This window comes from Haliaeetus leucocephalus, unplaced genomic scaffold (assembly GCF_000737465.1).
Source record: "Haliaeetus leucocephalus isolate CR32 unplaced genomic scaffold, Haliaeetus_leucocephalus-4.0 Scaffold656, whole genome shotgun sequence".
NCBI lineage: Eukaryota > Metazoa > Chordata > Aves > Accipitriformes > Accipitridae > Haliaeetus > Haliaeetus leucocephalus.
In genome coordinates, this window is record NW_010973092.1 from 6,988,752 (window position 1) to 7,002,532 (window position 13,781).

At 47.4% G+C, this 13,781-nt stretch overlaps 1 protein-coding gene across 2 annotated transcripts; it reads right to left on the minus strand.

Annotated features, from left to right (window-relative positions):
• Window positions 1-258: 258 nt before the first annotated feature.
• Window positions 259-13,742, minus strand: DCTN4 (dynactin 4 (p62)). Of its 2 annotated transcripts, none has more exons than XM_010578946.1 (13): window positions 13,547-13,742; window positions 11,787-11,857; window positions 11,176-11,354; window positions 10,211-10,254; window positions 9,349-9,456; window positions 7,730-7,803; window positions 7,265-7,377; window positions 5,814-5,923; window positions 4,714-4,787; window positions 4,233-4,287; window positions 3,638-3,745; window positions 3,132-3,229; window positions 259-2,399 (listed from the first exon to the last, which is right to left on the minus strand). In XM_010578946.1, exons 1-13 carry the CDS (start codon window positions 13,679-13,681, stop codon window positions 2,186-2,188), a joined length of 1,383 nt encoding a protein of 460 aa, XP_010577248.1. In that variant the 5' UTR covers window positions 13,682-13,742; the 3' UTR covers window positions 259-2,185. The 2 variants fall into 2 exon arrangements, with proteins under 2 accessions (XP_010577248.1, XP_010577249.1); XM_010578947.1 differs by lacking the exon at window positions 13,547-13,742 and adding an exon at window positions 12,814-13,162.
• Between the last annotated feature and the right edge of the window lie 39 nt (window positions 13,743-13,781).

Below are 13,781 nucleotides of genomic sequence, written 5' to 3' on the forward strand. Positions count from 1 at the left end.
CGATGCCATGACGTCCGAGGCACGTACCAGGGCGCAGGGCGCTCTAGGCACGACAAACCATAGAGCTCAGCCAAAGGGGCGGGGATAGGCGGAGCGAGCGAAACCACCGGGAACAGGGGGACGGGCGAAACCATTGGGAAAACGGGGGGGCTGGGTGCTAGCGCTTTTTTTTTTTAAATAATTATTTTCTAATGAACCGCAGCGTAAGAACCAGCGCAAAGAATCCGAGAGCCACGTTTGCTTTATTGAAGGTCACTACACGACGTCAAGCAGTAAGGCAACAGTCGCCTGTCAGGGAGGGGAGCAGGGACACACCTTTCCTATCACCTACAAGCACCTACGGGGAGGGGAGGAAAAAAACCCAAACCTCACCGAGCTAATTAGACCGCTCAGAATATCATAAATCAACGCAGCTTTTTGTTTTCAGTGAGAAACCGAGCATTCATGAGCAGGTCGTGCAAACACCAGCCCAGCGCCGGAGGGGGACAGCAGCTCGAGGCCTCGGTCAGCCGCCATCTTGTCCCTGGAAGGCTCTTTTCCACATTAGTGTTGTGAATGTAGCGGCTATTTCAGCTACTGAAAAGAAGTCACAGCCAAAGGTTAAGTGCTTTGTTATCTGGACAGGTAAAGCCGCAGCAGGCGCTAGCACTAGACATTAACGACGAACTACAAGTCTTAAACTCATGCTGTACAACTGTGTGTAACCTACGCGAAGTTGTAAACGTGATGCCTCGGCCGCTTTGAGACCCGCTGCAGGATCTAGGCTGTAAGGCGCGCGGTCCCCCCCGGCACACCAAGGCAGATTTCTCGTGCTACGGGAGATGTTTTTGGGTGCTGCACCACCACCTCCCCGGGAGAGTGGACAGCCTCGTCCCGCCCTCCCGTGCAGAGGATTTGCAGCTCCAGGCTGGCAGAACCATGGCACAAGTGTCTCGAGCAACACAACCGCGGCTGGCTGGGATTCAAGCCTTTCCCAGCACAGCAGCACATCAAAGCCCATCAGAAATGTTTAACGAAGGTCAATGTCTGAACTGGGAATGCTCTGCAGGAAGAGCGATCTCACCCGCTTGCACTAAGCTATGGAGTTACTGGTAATTCAGTACCCTGGATACACTGCTCTTAATTACTGATTTTAGCTTGGACTACAGCCAAATTATACCCCAGATAGATTACCTCATGGTACAGTGTATGCTAGTTAACGTATAACTGTCTTCCCACCTTTATACCTCCCTCCCACCCACCCTAACTGGAAAAAGACAAGAGTATGAACTCAAACAGCCTCTGTAGTTTTACATATACCAGACCTAATCTTAACTCTCCAGGTTTCATACCCTGATCGCTACCCCTATTAACACACATTAATTGATCTGAAGACTGCCAGGCAGCCTCTCTGGAGCATCCCTGCCTCAGTCAAGAGCTGTGGCAGAACCTGAATTCCCAGCTCGCAGCACGTCATGCTACCACATCCACCTGCAATGCAGCGGGCTGACAGTGGGCTCGGTTGCCAGTCAAATCCATGAACACTACAGTACACTATGTTTTCGGTTTAAAGGCAAACTGATCATTTCCTTTGTGAAAACAGATCTATCACCTTGGCTACGCAAGCTATGCATGCCAGAGTGGTAGGGTTGTATGTCCCAATCACCCACAGCTGAGGTATCCTACGAGGAAGCAGAAAACCAAAAGAAAGCATCATGCTGCTGCCAATAACTTGCCAATAACGCAGCAGATGTGGCCACCTCTTAAAATGTTTCTTTGGGAAGGGCATAGCTCTGTGTGAAAAAGAAGTCATTCGCTATTGAGTATGTAACATCAGGTTTGTGGGCTGACATGAAGAAAAACCAATATGGGTTCTTTTCTGTTGATAAAACCAAATTCAGCCAGGTGTAGTGCGAATCTGGAGAAAGCAACATCTTTCTCTGTGCTGAAACATGTGCTGCAAGTTAAACTAGCCTGTGGCAGCGTGGGGAAGCAGAGCGGTATTTAGTGGGCACTACGACAAGAGGAGAGAGAACAAACCATCCCAAACCACGGCACCCTCAGCTGCCTCTCGCGGCCTAGCTGGGGCCCGTGGCACACACCCACACATCACAAAGGAGCTCTCACAGAACGTTTCACCAGGTGCTTTCCTCACTGTGACAGTCCATGCTGCGGCCAACCATCGGGGCGCAAGCGTTGGGAGCGTTTATGGGAGCACTGGACCGAGGCTGAGCTCCACGTGATGGGTGAGCCAGATGACCTCAGAGGTGTGATCGCCTTCCTCACTGGGTCGGATTGGAGCAGTGAGGTTTTTAAACTCATGCTTCATCTTGAAACTCACGGTCACTTCACCCTCTTCTTTCTGTGGGGTGACCTTGATGAAAACTCCTACCTTATTGGCTTTTCTGAAGGCAATAACGCTGCAAGGCAGAAAACAAAAGAACACTGGGTCAGCCAAGTTCTCAAACAATTGTTCTGAGAGATTTATTCTGACACCACGTAAGAGGGATGCTCAGTTTACGGCCCGTGAGCTGAATGCGTCCTGCTAGAACAGCTGCCCTGGTTTGTAGCTTACTCCCTGCTGTTCTTTTTGCAGGGGGCCCACAGCCCCTCCTGCCCCACATTCAGAATGTGGGTGCCCCCCTTTATGCTGACAGCTGCTGGCACATCTGTCAAACAGAACATGCCTGCATGGGAGTTATGTACCCAGCAGTGCAACAAAGAAGGGCCACAGCATATTGCTCAAGTTGCTCTGTAAGATGCTGCAGAACATACTCCATTTTGAAGGCTGGAGGCAGCTCTGTCACACACCCTACTGTGTAGTTCTCACCGCTACCATGAACCCTCTGCTTGCAAAGGAAAGGATTACACAGAGTATTCTGGAGAGAATTAGTACCACCACCTACAACTCAACTGCTGTAACAGCACACCTTGCCTCAAAGGGAACAGATGTCTCCTGAATAGTCCAAACCACAAGCAGAAAGATTTGCATTGCTGATCTCCGACTCCCCCGAACCACCACCACCCCCCCTCCCAAGAAAACCTGAAAAAGAAGCCCCCAAACATGCTGAAGACACAGAGGAGCATGAGTTACTTGGTTGAAGTGCCAAGTTTTTAAGGGACAGGATCCCCACAGGACAGACAACACTCACTCAGGGTCATCCTGGAAATCTTGAGGCTCTGCCAGCTCATCGTATTCCGCCGCAGCATCTTTACCAGCCAAAATAAGTTCCTTGGGAGGAACTGTCACCTGAAACAGAACAGGAAGAGAAGAAGCCTTTCAGCACTGATCACCACCTACACTGTGAGCAGGAGAGAGCCCTCCCCTTCTGAAGGCTGCTTTACTATGGTTTAACAGAGAAGTGATTCATCCTGGGCTTTTGTGGAGGAAACCACACCAGTACCACCCGGTTACCACTCTACCAGTGAAATTGTGTATTTCTCCCTTGGGTTCTGGATCTCAATGAAAAGATACAATTTCAAAACACTTTATGATCTGATGTTTACACTGGTGATAGTCATTTAAGCTCCAAGGAGGAAAATGCAATGCAGTTAGCAGACACTGACGGACATATGAAAAGTGTGATCTGTGGAAGGATAAACGGGAGTGGAAAGCCTTTGAAGAGGCTTGGACTTGCACAGCAGGAGGGCACAATACCTTGGCAGTGCTGTTGATGTTGTCAGGGTCTCCCTCCTCACACTCCAGCAGCGTGACATGTGTGATGTTCTCCACTGGATTGGTCAGAGTCAGAAGGACTTGGCTCTCCTGGGGAGATTCAGGAATCACAGTTTAAGAAGCAATTCTCTAAAATTTATTGTTACTGTTAGCACCTCCAGCTTCTGTGACTGATCAACATCTTCAAAAATTGCACCACATACACTCAAAGGACGGATAGCGAACACCCCCAGTCTGTAAGAAAGGTGCCAATGCCATGCGTAGCACTCTTTCTTAATGTAAGTAATAGACATCTTTGGAATCTAGCCAGGATCTCAACTCCACACCTTTTATTCTTCAGATATTGGTGTATGCTTGTGATGCCAGATGTCACACTGCACAGTAATCTACTCATTCAGAGTGACAAGTACATGCAGTGTAATTCTGACCACTCCCTTAAACCCTGCACCCTCTCTAAATGGAGCAAGCGAAGCCCTCAGGCAGCAATCATCACACCATGTCATCTTCCAGAAAGATCCCACATCCACGCCTCCCGGCTGTGTCTCACGCTAAGACATTTCCGGAAAAAAGTACTGACCTTCATGTAGCGCAGGTTGGGAATAGACATGATTCTCACTTCAGGGATATAGTTACTACAACAAGAACAAAGCAAATGACCATGATGGACTGTGTTGCTGTCTATAACCTACCTCTTGAAGTAGAGGGATGTCTTCACAGACATCCAGCTAACTTGTTCAATGCTATTAGAGCTTAGCTTACATTAAAATGAAGTGTCCTTTTGCTGTATAAGCCTAATCCTACAAACTCCTGATACTGTGTGGGGATTACAGCATGCAATGTCTTTTTCAAACTGCTGAAGTCTTCAGCAAACTTTTTAGAAGATAAGGGAGCAAACCTACTATGGATAAGCTGCATAAATTAAAAATGTGATTACGCCATCCTAAGAGATGACACAATCACACAGGAGGTCAAATCAAGAGAACAAAAGAAATGAAAATAGAAGGCATTAACTAAGCATGGATAGGTGGTTGTTCTCCCCAGTACCATATCTTACTTACACAGCAACCAGCTGGATCTTGAATTTGATAGATGTTGGATTGAATTCTGGTTTGCTCAGGTTATGTTCACATTTCTAGAGACAAAGATATTTTAGTCAGCACACAAAGACAGTGTGCAGTCCCAAACCAAAGAATCAGAGCTGCAAGCACTGGGCCACTAGCCACGGCACTACTGGCCTCTAGCACAGTGCAGACAAAAACTACCCTGGCGTGCATGTAGCCATTGTTTTGTCAAGTTATTGATACTCTGAAGATGTTGTAACCAGCAACATCAGTGTAATCTCAGAAACACGGAATTTGGAATCTGGCTTAAAAATACTTGGACACTCACTGACTGCAGGAGGAAGAAGGCACAAATAACTGCAAGCCCTTTGACTTATGCTCCAGGATCCATTAAAAAAACCAAACAGCTGGAACTCAGGACTGACCTCCTCACATGCTACTTTCAAATATAGGCTCAGCCTGATATTACAGATTTCTGAGAAAATATTCTGCATTTGCAAACCATTCTGCATCTTAAATACTTACAAGAATATTGCTCTATTACCCTGGGAACTAGATAAATATCCCTGTTTCACTGAGAAAACAAGCAGCTTTTTGAAGACCACATAGTAAGCCAACAGCAGAACTTGGATTTAATTCTTGCCTATCTTCACTTCCCAGCTCTCTAATTTTCTTTGAAATATTCTCTTTCTGCCTTCACTCTAAGGGCATCTTCAGTATTCTGCACTGCCTCTCACTAGTATTTTGTTTGCTCGCTTTGATTTTTGTCTTCACTAATAGCAGAAATTTTTAAATTCTGACTGTACTGGCAGACTTCTACGATTCTTTGGCTAGGCAGAGCACACAGACCCTTACGCAAACCCACCTTTCTATCTTTATGCATCTTTGACAAAGTTGTCCCCCTTTCACAATCTTCATCATGTCAGAAATGCGACAGCCTCCCTCACCTCCTAGTGCTGTTACCAGTAATTTGGTTGAGAACTTCCAACACCAGAAGCATTTGAGCAGTTTCTTCTAAAAAGAAATACACAGCCCATTTCCCACAATCCAATTTCTGTGAGCCTAGAAAAAGCACTTTTTTGTACTTAATTACCTACCCGACAGCGCAGTGAACGTTTGATCAGGAGGTGCTTATGACGTGGGTAGAGCTGGGAAGCACAGATCGGCTGGAAGTCAGGCTGCAGCAGACGCTGACGCAGAGTCGTCACTGGGTGCACAGCAGAAAGCAAGACAAATTAACGTCGCACTCAGACATGGAACTTGAGCTAGATTCTACATATGCGCTGGCTCAAGAGCAAGCATGCCGTGCACTGTGTGCAGACATGCTACAATCTAAGAAACTGAATTTCACCCGCACCCAATAATTCAGAAGCCACTGGCAAGTGTCGCTGTTTCTAGCAGTGAATGAATGAAAGTAAGAGTTGTATAAAGGGCTGCCCTGACTGGACACGGTAACACGACAGCAACATCAGTGCCAGCCCAGGAGAAACAAGGGACCCTGATCTCTATTCAAAGTTCAGATGAGGTGGAAACAGAATTTTGTAATCATCTAGAAAATAAGTTCTTTCCTCCCCCAAGGGCTAATGCGTTTTCATGGCTTTGTTACCCTCACAGCTGGATGCTGCACGAGTACAATATACAGCTTCTCAAGCAAGGAGTTTGCGTAATTCAGACTCATGCAGAGACTTGGTGACTACATAGTTCCTGAGGCAAAGAACTCCCAGCAGCCAAACTTCCCATGGGCTTCTCCCAAAAAAAGAGGCTCCTCACTGTTCCCAGTGTCTAAGAGGCAGTGAGCCACCTGGCAGCCTCTGCCTCACTGCAGAGAATCACAAAAGTTGTCTTTACCAGCATCATACTCTCACAATGCTGACAGTCTCATGAGAAAATGAGACAAAGACTATCTACTCCTTTCCATAAACCTTTCATGAATTAATTAATATTGGCGGACTTTGTAGGCCTGCAGGACTATCAAGAACATCTGTCCTACTTAGAGCCACCTCAGCAGAAAGTCCACATTGCTTTCTGTACCTGCTGTTTTATCCTGTTCTCTCCCAAGTTTAGTTGACCATTTTACAATATTTGCTGATTAAATCATGAGCCAGCTAAATAACTGGCAAGCATATGCAAGCTGTTATAAGCTGATGTCAAAAGTAATGTGCAATTGTTACTTCACAGGTCAGTTTTGGCTCCAACTCCACAGCAGCTCAGCTACCTCCTTATTTCCAGCTATTACTTGAACAAGGACATCAGCTCTTTTCTCCATCCAAAAGCTGACACTTCACATGCAGAGAAATTAAGGTCAGCAAGAAAATGAAACAACCGTTAAGAGGCCTGATGTATTTGGCTCTGAGCTTTCCATGTACAACATGAACCTGAGGCTGCATTCAAAGTTACCGTTTTAAAAGTCACAAATTTCCCACCATTTCAATCCCAGCATAAAAATTACTAAAATCTTGGGCCAATAGGAACCCCACAGACAAGTTTCCAGGCACTGTCTATGTTATAAAATGTAAGGGCAAAAAGTGACAGAATATTAAGGTATTACCTTCTGTCAGATTGATGGGTCTTGTGTAGTAATCCTCAGGAAGAGGTTCCACTTCTTCCACTGCATCAGCTGGCTCAATCTTGATCTCCTTCTGGTCCTCTCCTTCTTTCAGGCTGAAGCAAAGTGAGGGACAACTTGGTCATAAAATGTAGTACGTGTGCTCTGACAGACAGCAACAGCACTAACTGCATTATAACACAGAAGGCAGTGAGAGCTGAGATTGCAAGACAATAGTAACTGCATAAGGATGTGAGCAGTCACTTGCTTCTACTAGGAGAAAGCAAAACATCTGGAGCTGCTGCACAGAGATGCCTGAGGATTTGACATCTCTAATGCTGCAAAGAAGAAAGCTCCTTTCACTGCTATCCGCGAATATGGTTCATCATCCTTCTGAAGCTGCTTTATTGCTCTGTTGCCTATACCTCCTATCTTTTCCACAAAGGTAACCCCAACCCTGAGACTCACGAGAGTCCAGCAAGGGCACTGATCGGTGCTCCGGGCCTCTGGCGTTGAAGCCTGGTTCCAAGACCGTATTTGTCCTACAAGGAAAAAAGGAACTGTCAGCTTCAGGTCTGCTTCCTGCCAGGACAAAAAGACCTACTGCAAACTCATCCTTTGAGCTGCATGACAAGCATAGGGAGACAAGCAAAGGAAAGCAAAAAATGAAAGGTATTCAGTGCTTCCCAAGATTTTTTTCTGCTCAAACTGTTAGTAAGGAGAAAACAATTACCACTGCACTGGAGACAGGGAGAGACAGATACAGATGTATGTGTCTACCGCTTATAAAGCTTTTGCTCTTTCCTTAAATCACTAGCCTGCACTACTGACACATTTTCCCTTGATCTTCTCTTCAGAGCAATAGCATATCAAGCAGTGCAGAATGAGAGCTCAGCTGCCAAAAGAACTGGGTCTCTGTGGGTATGCATCCATCTGAAATGCTCTGTAGCACTACTAGAAGCAGCTGGAAGGTTCAGCCTCCTACAAGCCTTGTTATCTACAGGTCTATCTCACCAGGCACCACCAATTGGCAGGAACAGCTGAGCTACTCCTCAGCTTTCTACAGCTGAACTGTACACAGGGTACTTCTGGCCACGACTGAAAACCTGAATTCTCACCAAACGAGAAATCTGAGTACCAGCCTACCCTGGTGATTCTTCAAGGATCAGAAGATTCATGTTAGTGCCATTTGCCTTGGGCAGAGAGATGGCTGTGTCTCAGCCGAGCTTTGTGAAGGACTGCTTTTCAAGCATATGCTACTTACCCAGACACTGCCCTGTTTGTAAGCTAACAAAAAAGAATTTTCTTTGTAAAAAATGTTACCCTCTAACTAGTTAGCCTTCATGTGCGTTTGTTCTAGGCACATCCAACTCAGAGGCCCTGAGGCAAGGTGAAGAGTAGGATCTGTCACTCCCCTTCAGTTGGTATCATGAGAGCTTTAACACCAGCAGAAACTGTGAAAAGACTTACCACTACGTGTATAGTGTGTTGCTGTGGAGAGCCCCCAAAATAGCAGCAGGTAGCAACGGAGACAAAAAATGCAGCCATAAGACACAAGCAAGGGCACAGAGCAAGCACAGTTAATTGAGAAGTAGCAAGCATATGCCGAGTCACCCAGCTAAACAAAGTAAGCATTTACCTGCCAGTTACAATAAACAAGTCATTCAGGCCACAACCAAGTCTTAAGGTTAATTTCAGTTGAGACTTCATGCAGAAAAGTGCCAGACAATGTTGATCTAACTGTTACTGAACCATGGTATGCAACTGTCCTGAGAAAGAGCTACCACTATTGTGACTGCGGTTGCACTGCATTTCACTGCTGGATAACATGTTCCTTTGCATGGCAAGTGTAAACCTTTCTGGCATTATCAGAGAGGACTATTAGAGAGAGAGGCAATCTAATGCACAGTAATGGGTGAAAAACTACTTGTCCCTAAAGAAACCCATGTGCCCTAGCACATTTTCTTCACGTTCTCAATAAAAAAAACCCTGAGCAGCCCTATGGTGCTACCAACTATCTAATCTTTCAAGACGAGGCTGTTGTCCATCACTTGTCCTGCTCTGAGAGCACAGTACTCCCAGCTCACCGAAAAGGCCAGGGGCATGTAGTTTCGGCGTCGCACCAGCTTCTTCCGGTCCCGCTCGATCTTCTCTTTCTGAGCCAACTGCTGGTAGTACTCAACCAGTTTGTTAATCTAGAGGGATGAAAAGGAACGGATACCCAGTGAACAAGGAACAAATGCCAGACCAGCTGCAGTATTTGTCTGTGAACAAGCTGGGGCTCCTGCTACTTGTTTCACTCTGATCCTAGTACTAGCTGTGTTTTGAAGGATATACATTAAGGAAACCTGTGTGTCTTAACTCCCACTGCGGGTGACAAACTGACCCTCCTTTGGGATTGACATCTATCAGAAAGCAGTGTCCAACTCTCACTGTGCAGTTAGGCAACTGAGACTTTGTTCACGGATCTGCCATGACTGGACACAGTAATGTCACGTGGCCAAAACCAAGCAATTTGGATTAGTGGAGCAAACAGCATCTTCCCCCCCCCCAAGGCTGATCACATTTAGTGTAGAGCCCTAACTGGTGACAGGGAAGGATAGTAAAGGTGTAGTTCTGTTTTCCAGATCCTAAACACCCTCTTGGTCAAAAACCAGCTTTTTTTCACATACATATGTAGCATATTCATTGGTGTCATTTTAACAGCACTATTAGATATGATGTTTGCAAATGAGTTTCTTCTGAAAAGGAGATTTTATACTGCAACATCCATGGGAGACTCTCTAAGAGGCTTTCCATTTAATTCAGTCAAGGTGGAGATTAGGAACTGGAACTGGTATCTGAAGGATTACATAGATGCAGAAAAAGTCATTGAGAAGGCCTGGCGCCTCTAACAGCTTTTTCTAGCTGATGCATCTCAGCCTAAGCACGGCCTTCCCCTTCACTCACCCTCTGTGCGTGAGGATTCTCCGGCTCCTGCCAGCCACCACTAGCTGCACGAGAAAGAGAAAAAACAAAGTCCTCAGGAGAAGGTTTCCAGACTCTGCAAAGAAATCACACCTAACACCCAACTATCTCAGTTTTACTCATGAAATATGACATTCCCTATTTTTGCTACACTTACCATTGCCACTCCTTAAGTTCAAGCCTGCACAAATGCACACCTCTGAAAGCTTTTCACAGGCAGACTTGGGCTGAAGGCTCTTTACCAGCTTTTATACTGTGTTTTTAAACAACTGCTGTTTGAGAAATAATCAGGACAGCACCTAGGAGTCACTTCAGCAGCAGGTCCATGAGTTTACAAGAACCATCTCTTATTACTGGCTGCCCATGTCCCCACATCTTCAGCTCTAATTCTTCAGTCACATCAACACTGGAAGTCAAAGGATCTGCTTGATCTACTCAGCCCCATTTCCGGAGCCCGACAGATATTTTCTGCATGTCTTATGCACCAAGAAATAGATGAAAGCTTTGTTCCAGTGATGTCACGAAGAGAAAAACCGAGTACAAACACTGCCTAGCAACTCTGGAATAAGTGAACATAAGTGACAGAAAATAAATTAGATGTTTATGCTGTCAGACTGAGCGGCTTCAAAGTCTCTGAAGATACACAAACAAGATCTCAAGTGTGGGGAGAGCGCACCAACTAAAAATGCCCCTTGTTTGACAGCTTTCTCACTAGTCAGGTTAACATAAGCACGGAAGTGGGTCAAACGTTCCCCTAACTCATCTCAGCTCTTCAGAGGAGACTTCAGCAACAAACCATTTTCCTGTGAATCTCCAACTCTGACTCAAAACCTGGACAGATATTACGTATATTGTACAGTGAGAAACTAATTTGATGATCTGTTACCGTCAAAACACAATCTGGGCTCCTGCTGTTACTCAGTTTTCTGTCTTTGGCTGTCACTTACCGACAGACTTGTCTGCCATGCCCACATCTCGGGAAGTCCAGCGGCAAAATCCACAGGCCAAGTAATACGCTTTCTTCATGGTAGTCTTGGCTGGGTCGTCAGGGAGCGGAGCAGGAATGCTTGTGGCCCGGGTGGAAAGGGTGTGCATGCAGCAGGGGCAGTCAAAGCAGTTAGCACACCTGTAAAGACGAAGGCTTATAAGACAGCGCTCTTACAAGGGTCCCAGGCGAAGGAAAATGCTCTCAACAAAAAAATCAAGATTAAACTAACAGACCTTTTCACCTTATGCAACAGTGTTAGGGAAAGAGGGCAACAGAGCCATCAATGTGAACAGGAGGGGTTCAAAGTCAACGTAAGAATTGCAACAGTGAGAAATACTGGGTGATACTAAAAAGCCCTTCGTATTATGAAAGCAGGTCATCAAAAGAACTAAAACGTGAAGACCACACGATACATCATGGAAAGACTCTTATTCCCCAAAACAGACTAACAGGTAGCAAGAAGTGATGTAATTTTTGAGGAGAGTTTCAGATACACACGGTCAGGTGTTGATTAAGGAAGGAGCTGTTTAAAATAGGGAGTCTTGATGAAAAAAGTCAAAGCAACCTTACCTGTTCTTTTTCAGCTTGGCTTCAGCTGAAGGCATGTTTTCCAGGCAGCTGGGGCAGTAGTGAGAGTCCACCTGATGAACAAGATGGTCACATCACACTTCCTGGCATGCTTTTGTCTAGACCGCATGCTGGCAGCAGCCTGAAACTCTGCCACATGATTTAACACGGCTTTGTGTCTGGCAACAGACAGGTGAAGTCAGGGAAGACTTGAGACATTTTTTGGTATCTGAAATCTTGACCCATATCAGCCGGATTTTGATCTTTAATAATGTAAGTCAGAAGGTTTCTTAAGTCAAGATAGATTAAACTACTCCGCCTAGTAAATGGGAAAAGGACAACTGGGTGTTGACCTTTTGCAGTTACCAAAACTTCATTTTTCAGCTGAACAACATGGTATTTTCCATTTATATCTAAATTTATTCTGACCTTGTACTTACACTGGTCAGACATACATACATTTCAGAAAATGCTTTTTATCTGTCTGCTGTCACAAACTCATTTTGTCCATTAAAACAACAGTAGCAAGAAGGGGCTCCCCTTCTTGAAGAGGAAAACAAACTTATTAAACATGGAAATGCATAATGACTGCACTTGTCACACTATAGCGAATTCATGATGGATGCAGCCTGGTGACAAATCTATTTTCCACTCTTCAGAGGCTTTAACATTTCCAAAAAGATACCTCTTCTGAGATCTGGGTTGCACAGTCACTCTTTTAAGGCTTTTCAAATCTATCATAATTTCTTAATTCACCCGGACTTCCACAAAATCAATTCCACCAATTTTATTATGATGACTTGCGAAGTCACACGAGCAGCCCCAGGATCAGGGCTTGCCCATGTTCTGCTCTGCACAAAACCAGTGGTCCTGGCAGGGCCCCACGCACCAGCAGACCATCGCTCCAGCCTGGCAATAACCTACAGCTTAAGGCTCCAGCCATTCCTGGACAAAGCACAAACTCTCCACAGCAGAAATCCTACTGCATAACGTGGGGGAAAAGCTTGTCCAGGTGAAAATGAACTCATACCAAACACTCCCAACCGTTCTCAAATCAAGGACGGTGCTCTCCGGCCTCACCACACCACCTTTGTGGGGTTTGTTACTTTGATACTGCCAACGCCACCCCATCCAGCACATCTCGGCGAGCCCCGGGGGCCGTGTCCCGGAGCAGTTCTCCCGCTGTGACAGGCACCAGCCCAAGCCCGGGAACGGCTCGGTCTTCATCCCGGGCCGGGCCCCACGGAGGGGTGTGGGTCGGTGGGCGTCCCTGCCACTCCCCGGCCGGCCCCGGTGGGGATGTGTGTGTGAGAAGGGGTCCCTGTCCCCCCCCGCCGTGCCCCACAGCGGGGTCTGGGGGGGGGTCCCTGCTGCCCCCGCCGGGCCCCGCGGAGGGGCCGCTCCCACCCAGACGGGCCCTATGGCGGGGGGAGGGGGCACCTCTCCTACGAGGGGAGGCCGCCTCTCGCGGCAGTCCCCACCCCTGGTACGCGCGCCTCAGCCAATCACGGCCCGAACTCCGCCGACGGACAGGGGCGCAGAGCCAATCCAAAGCAAGGCACCGCCCCTTCCCTCATCCGCCGCCAATCACCCTTCTCCGTGCAGGCAGCGCCGCGCGCACCCCTCAGCCGCGCCGCCAACCAATAGCGAGGCAGACAGCGAGTGAGCGGCGGGAGAGCCACCCAACCGGCGCGGGCAGAGAGGGCAACGTCCCGCCCCCTCCCAACTGGTCTGCGGGCGCGGCGCGGCCGGGCCGCCGTTACCTCGTGCGAGACGCACTCCAGGGAGCGGAGCTCGCTGCAGTACCGGCAGAAGTACAGCTGCGACAGCGGCGCCCGCATCTCCTTCTCCCCGCGCACCAGGTACAGCACCCGCTCCGACTGCAGCAGCGACGCCATCTTGGGAGGGGGGCGGCTGCCGGCGAGCCGCCGCACGCCGTCAGACGTCAGCGCCGAGCGTCACCGCGCCGACCCGCCCACGTGACCCCGGCGGGGCGGG

Excerpts from the sequence above, each read along its gene's own strand:
- DCTN4 (XM_010578946.1), bottom strand. The coding sequence starts at position 13,681 with ATGGCGTCGCTGCTGCAGTCGGAGCGGGTGCTGTACCTGGTGCGCGGG. Across the intron at positions 9,457-10,210 it reads AGAATCCTCACGCACAGAGG|ATTAACAAACTGGTTGAGTA; the intron begins GTGAGTGAAGGG and ends TCATCCCTCTAG. Across the intron at positions 7,378-7,729 it reads AGTGCCCTTGCTGGACTCTC|CCTGAAAGAAGGAGAGGACC; the intron begins GTGAGTCTCAGG and ends ACTTTGCTTCAG.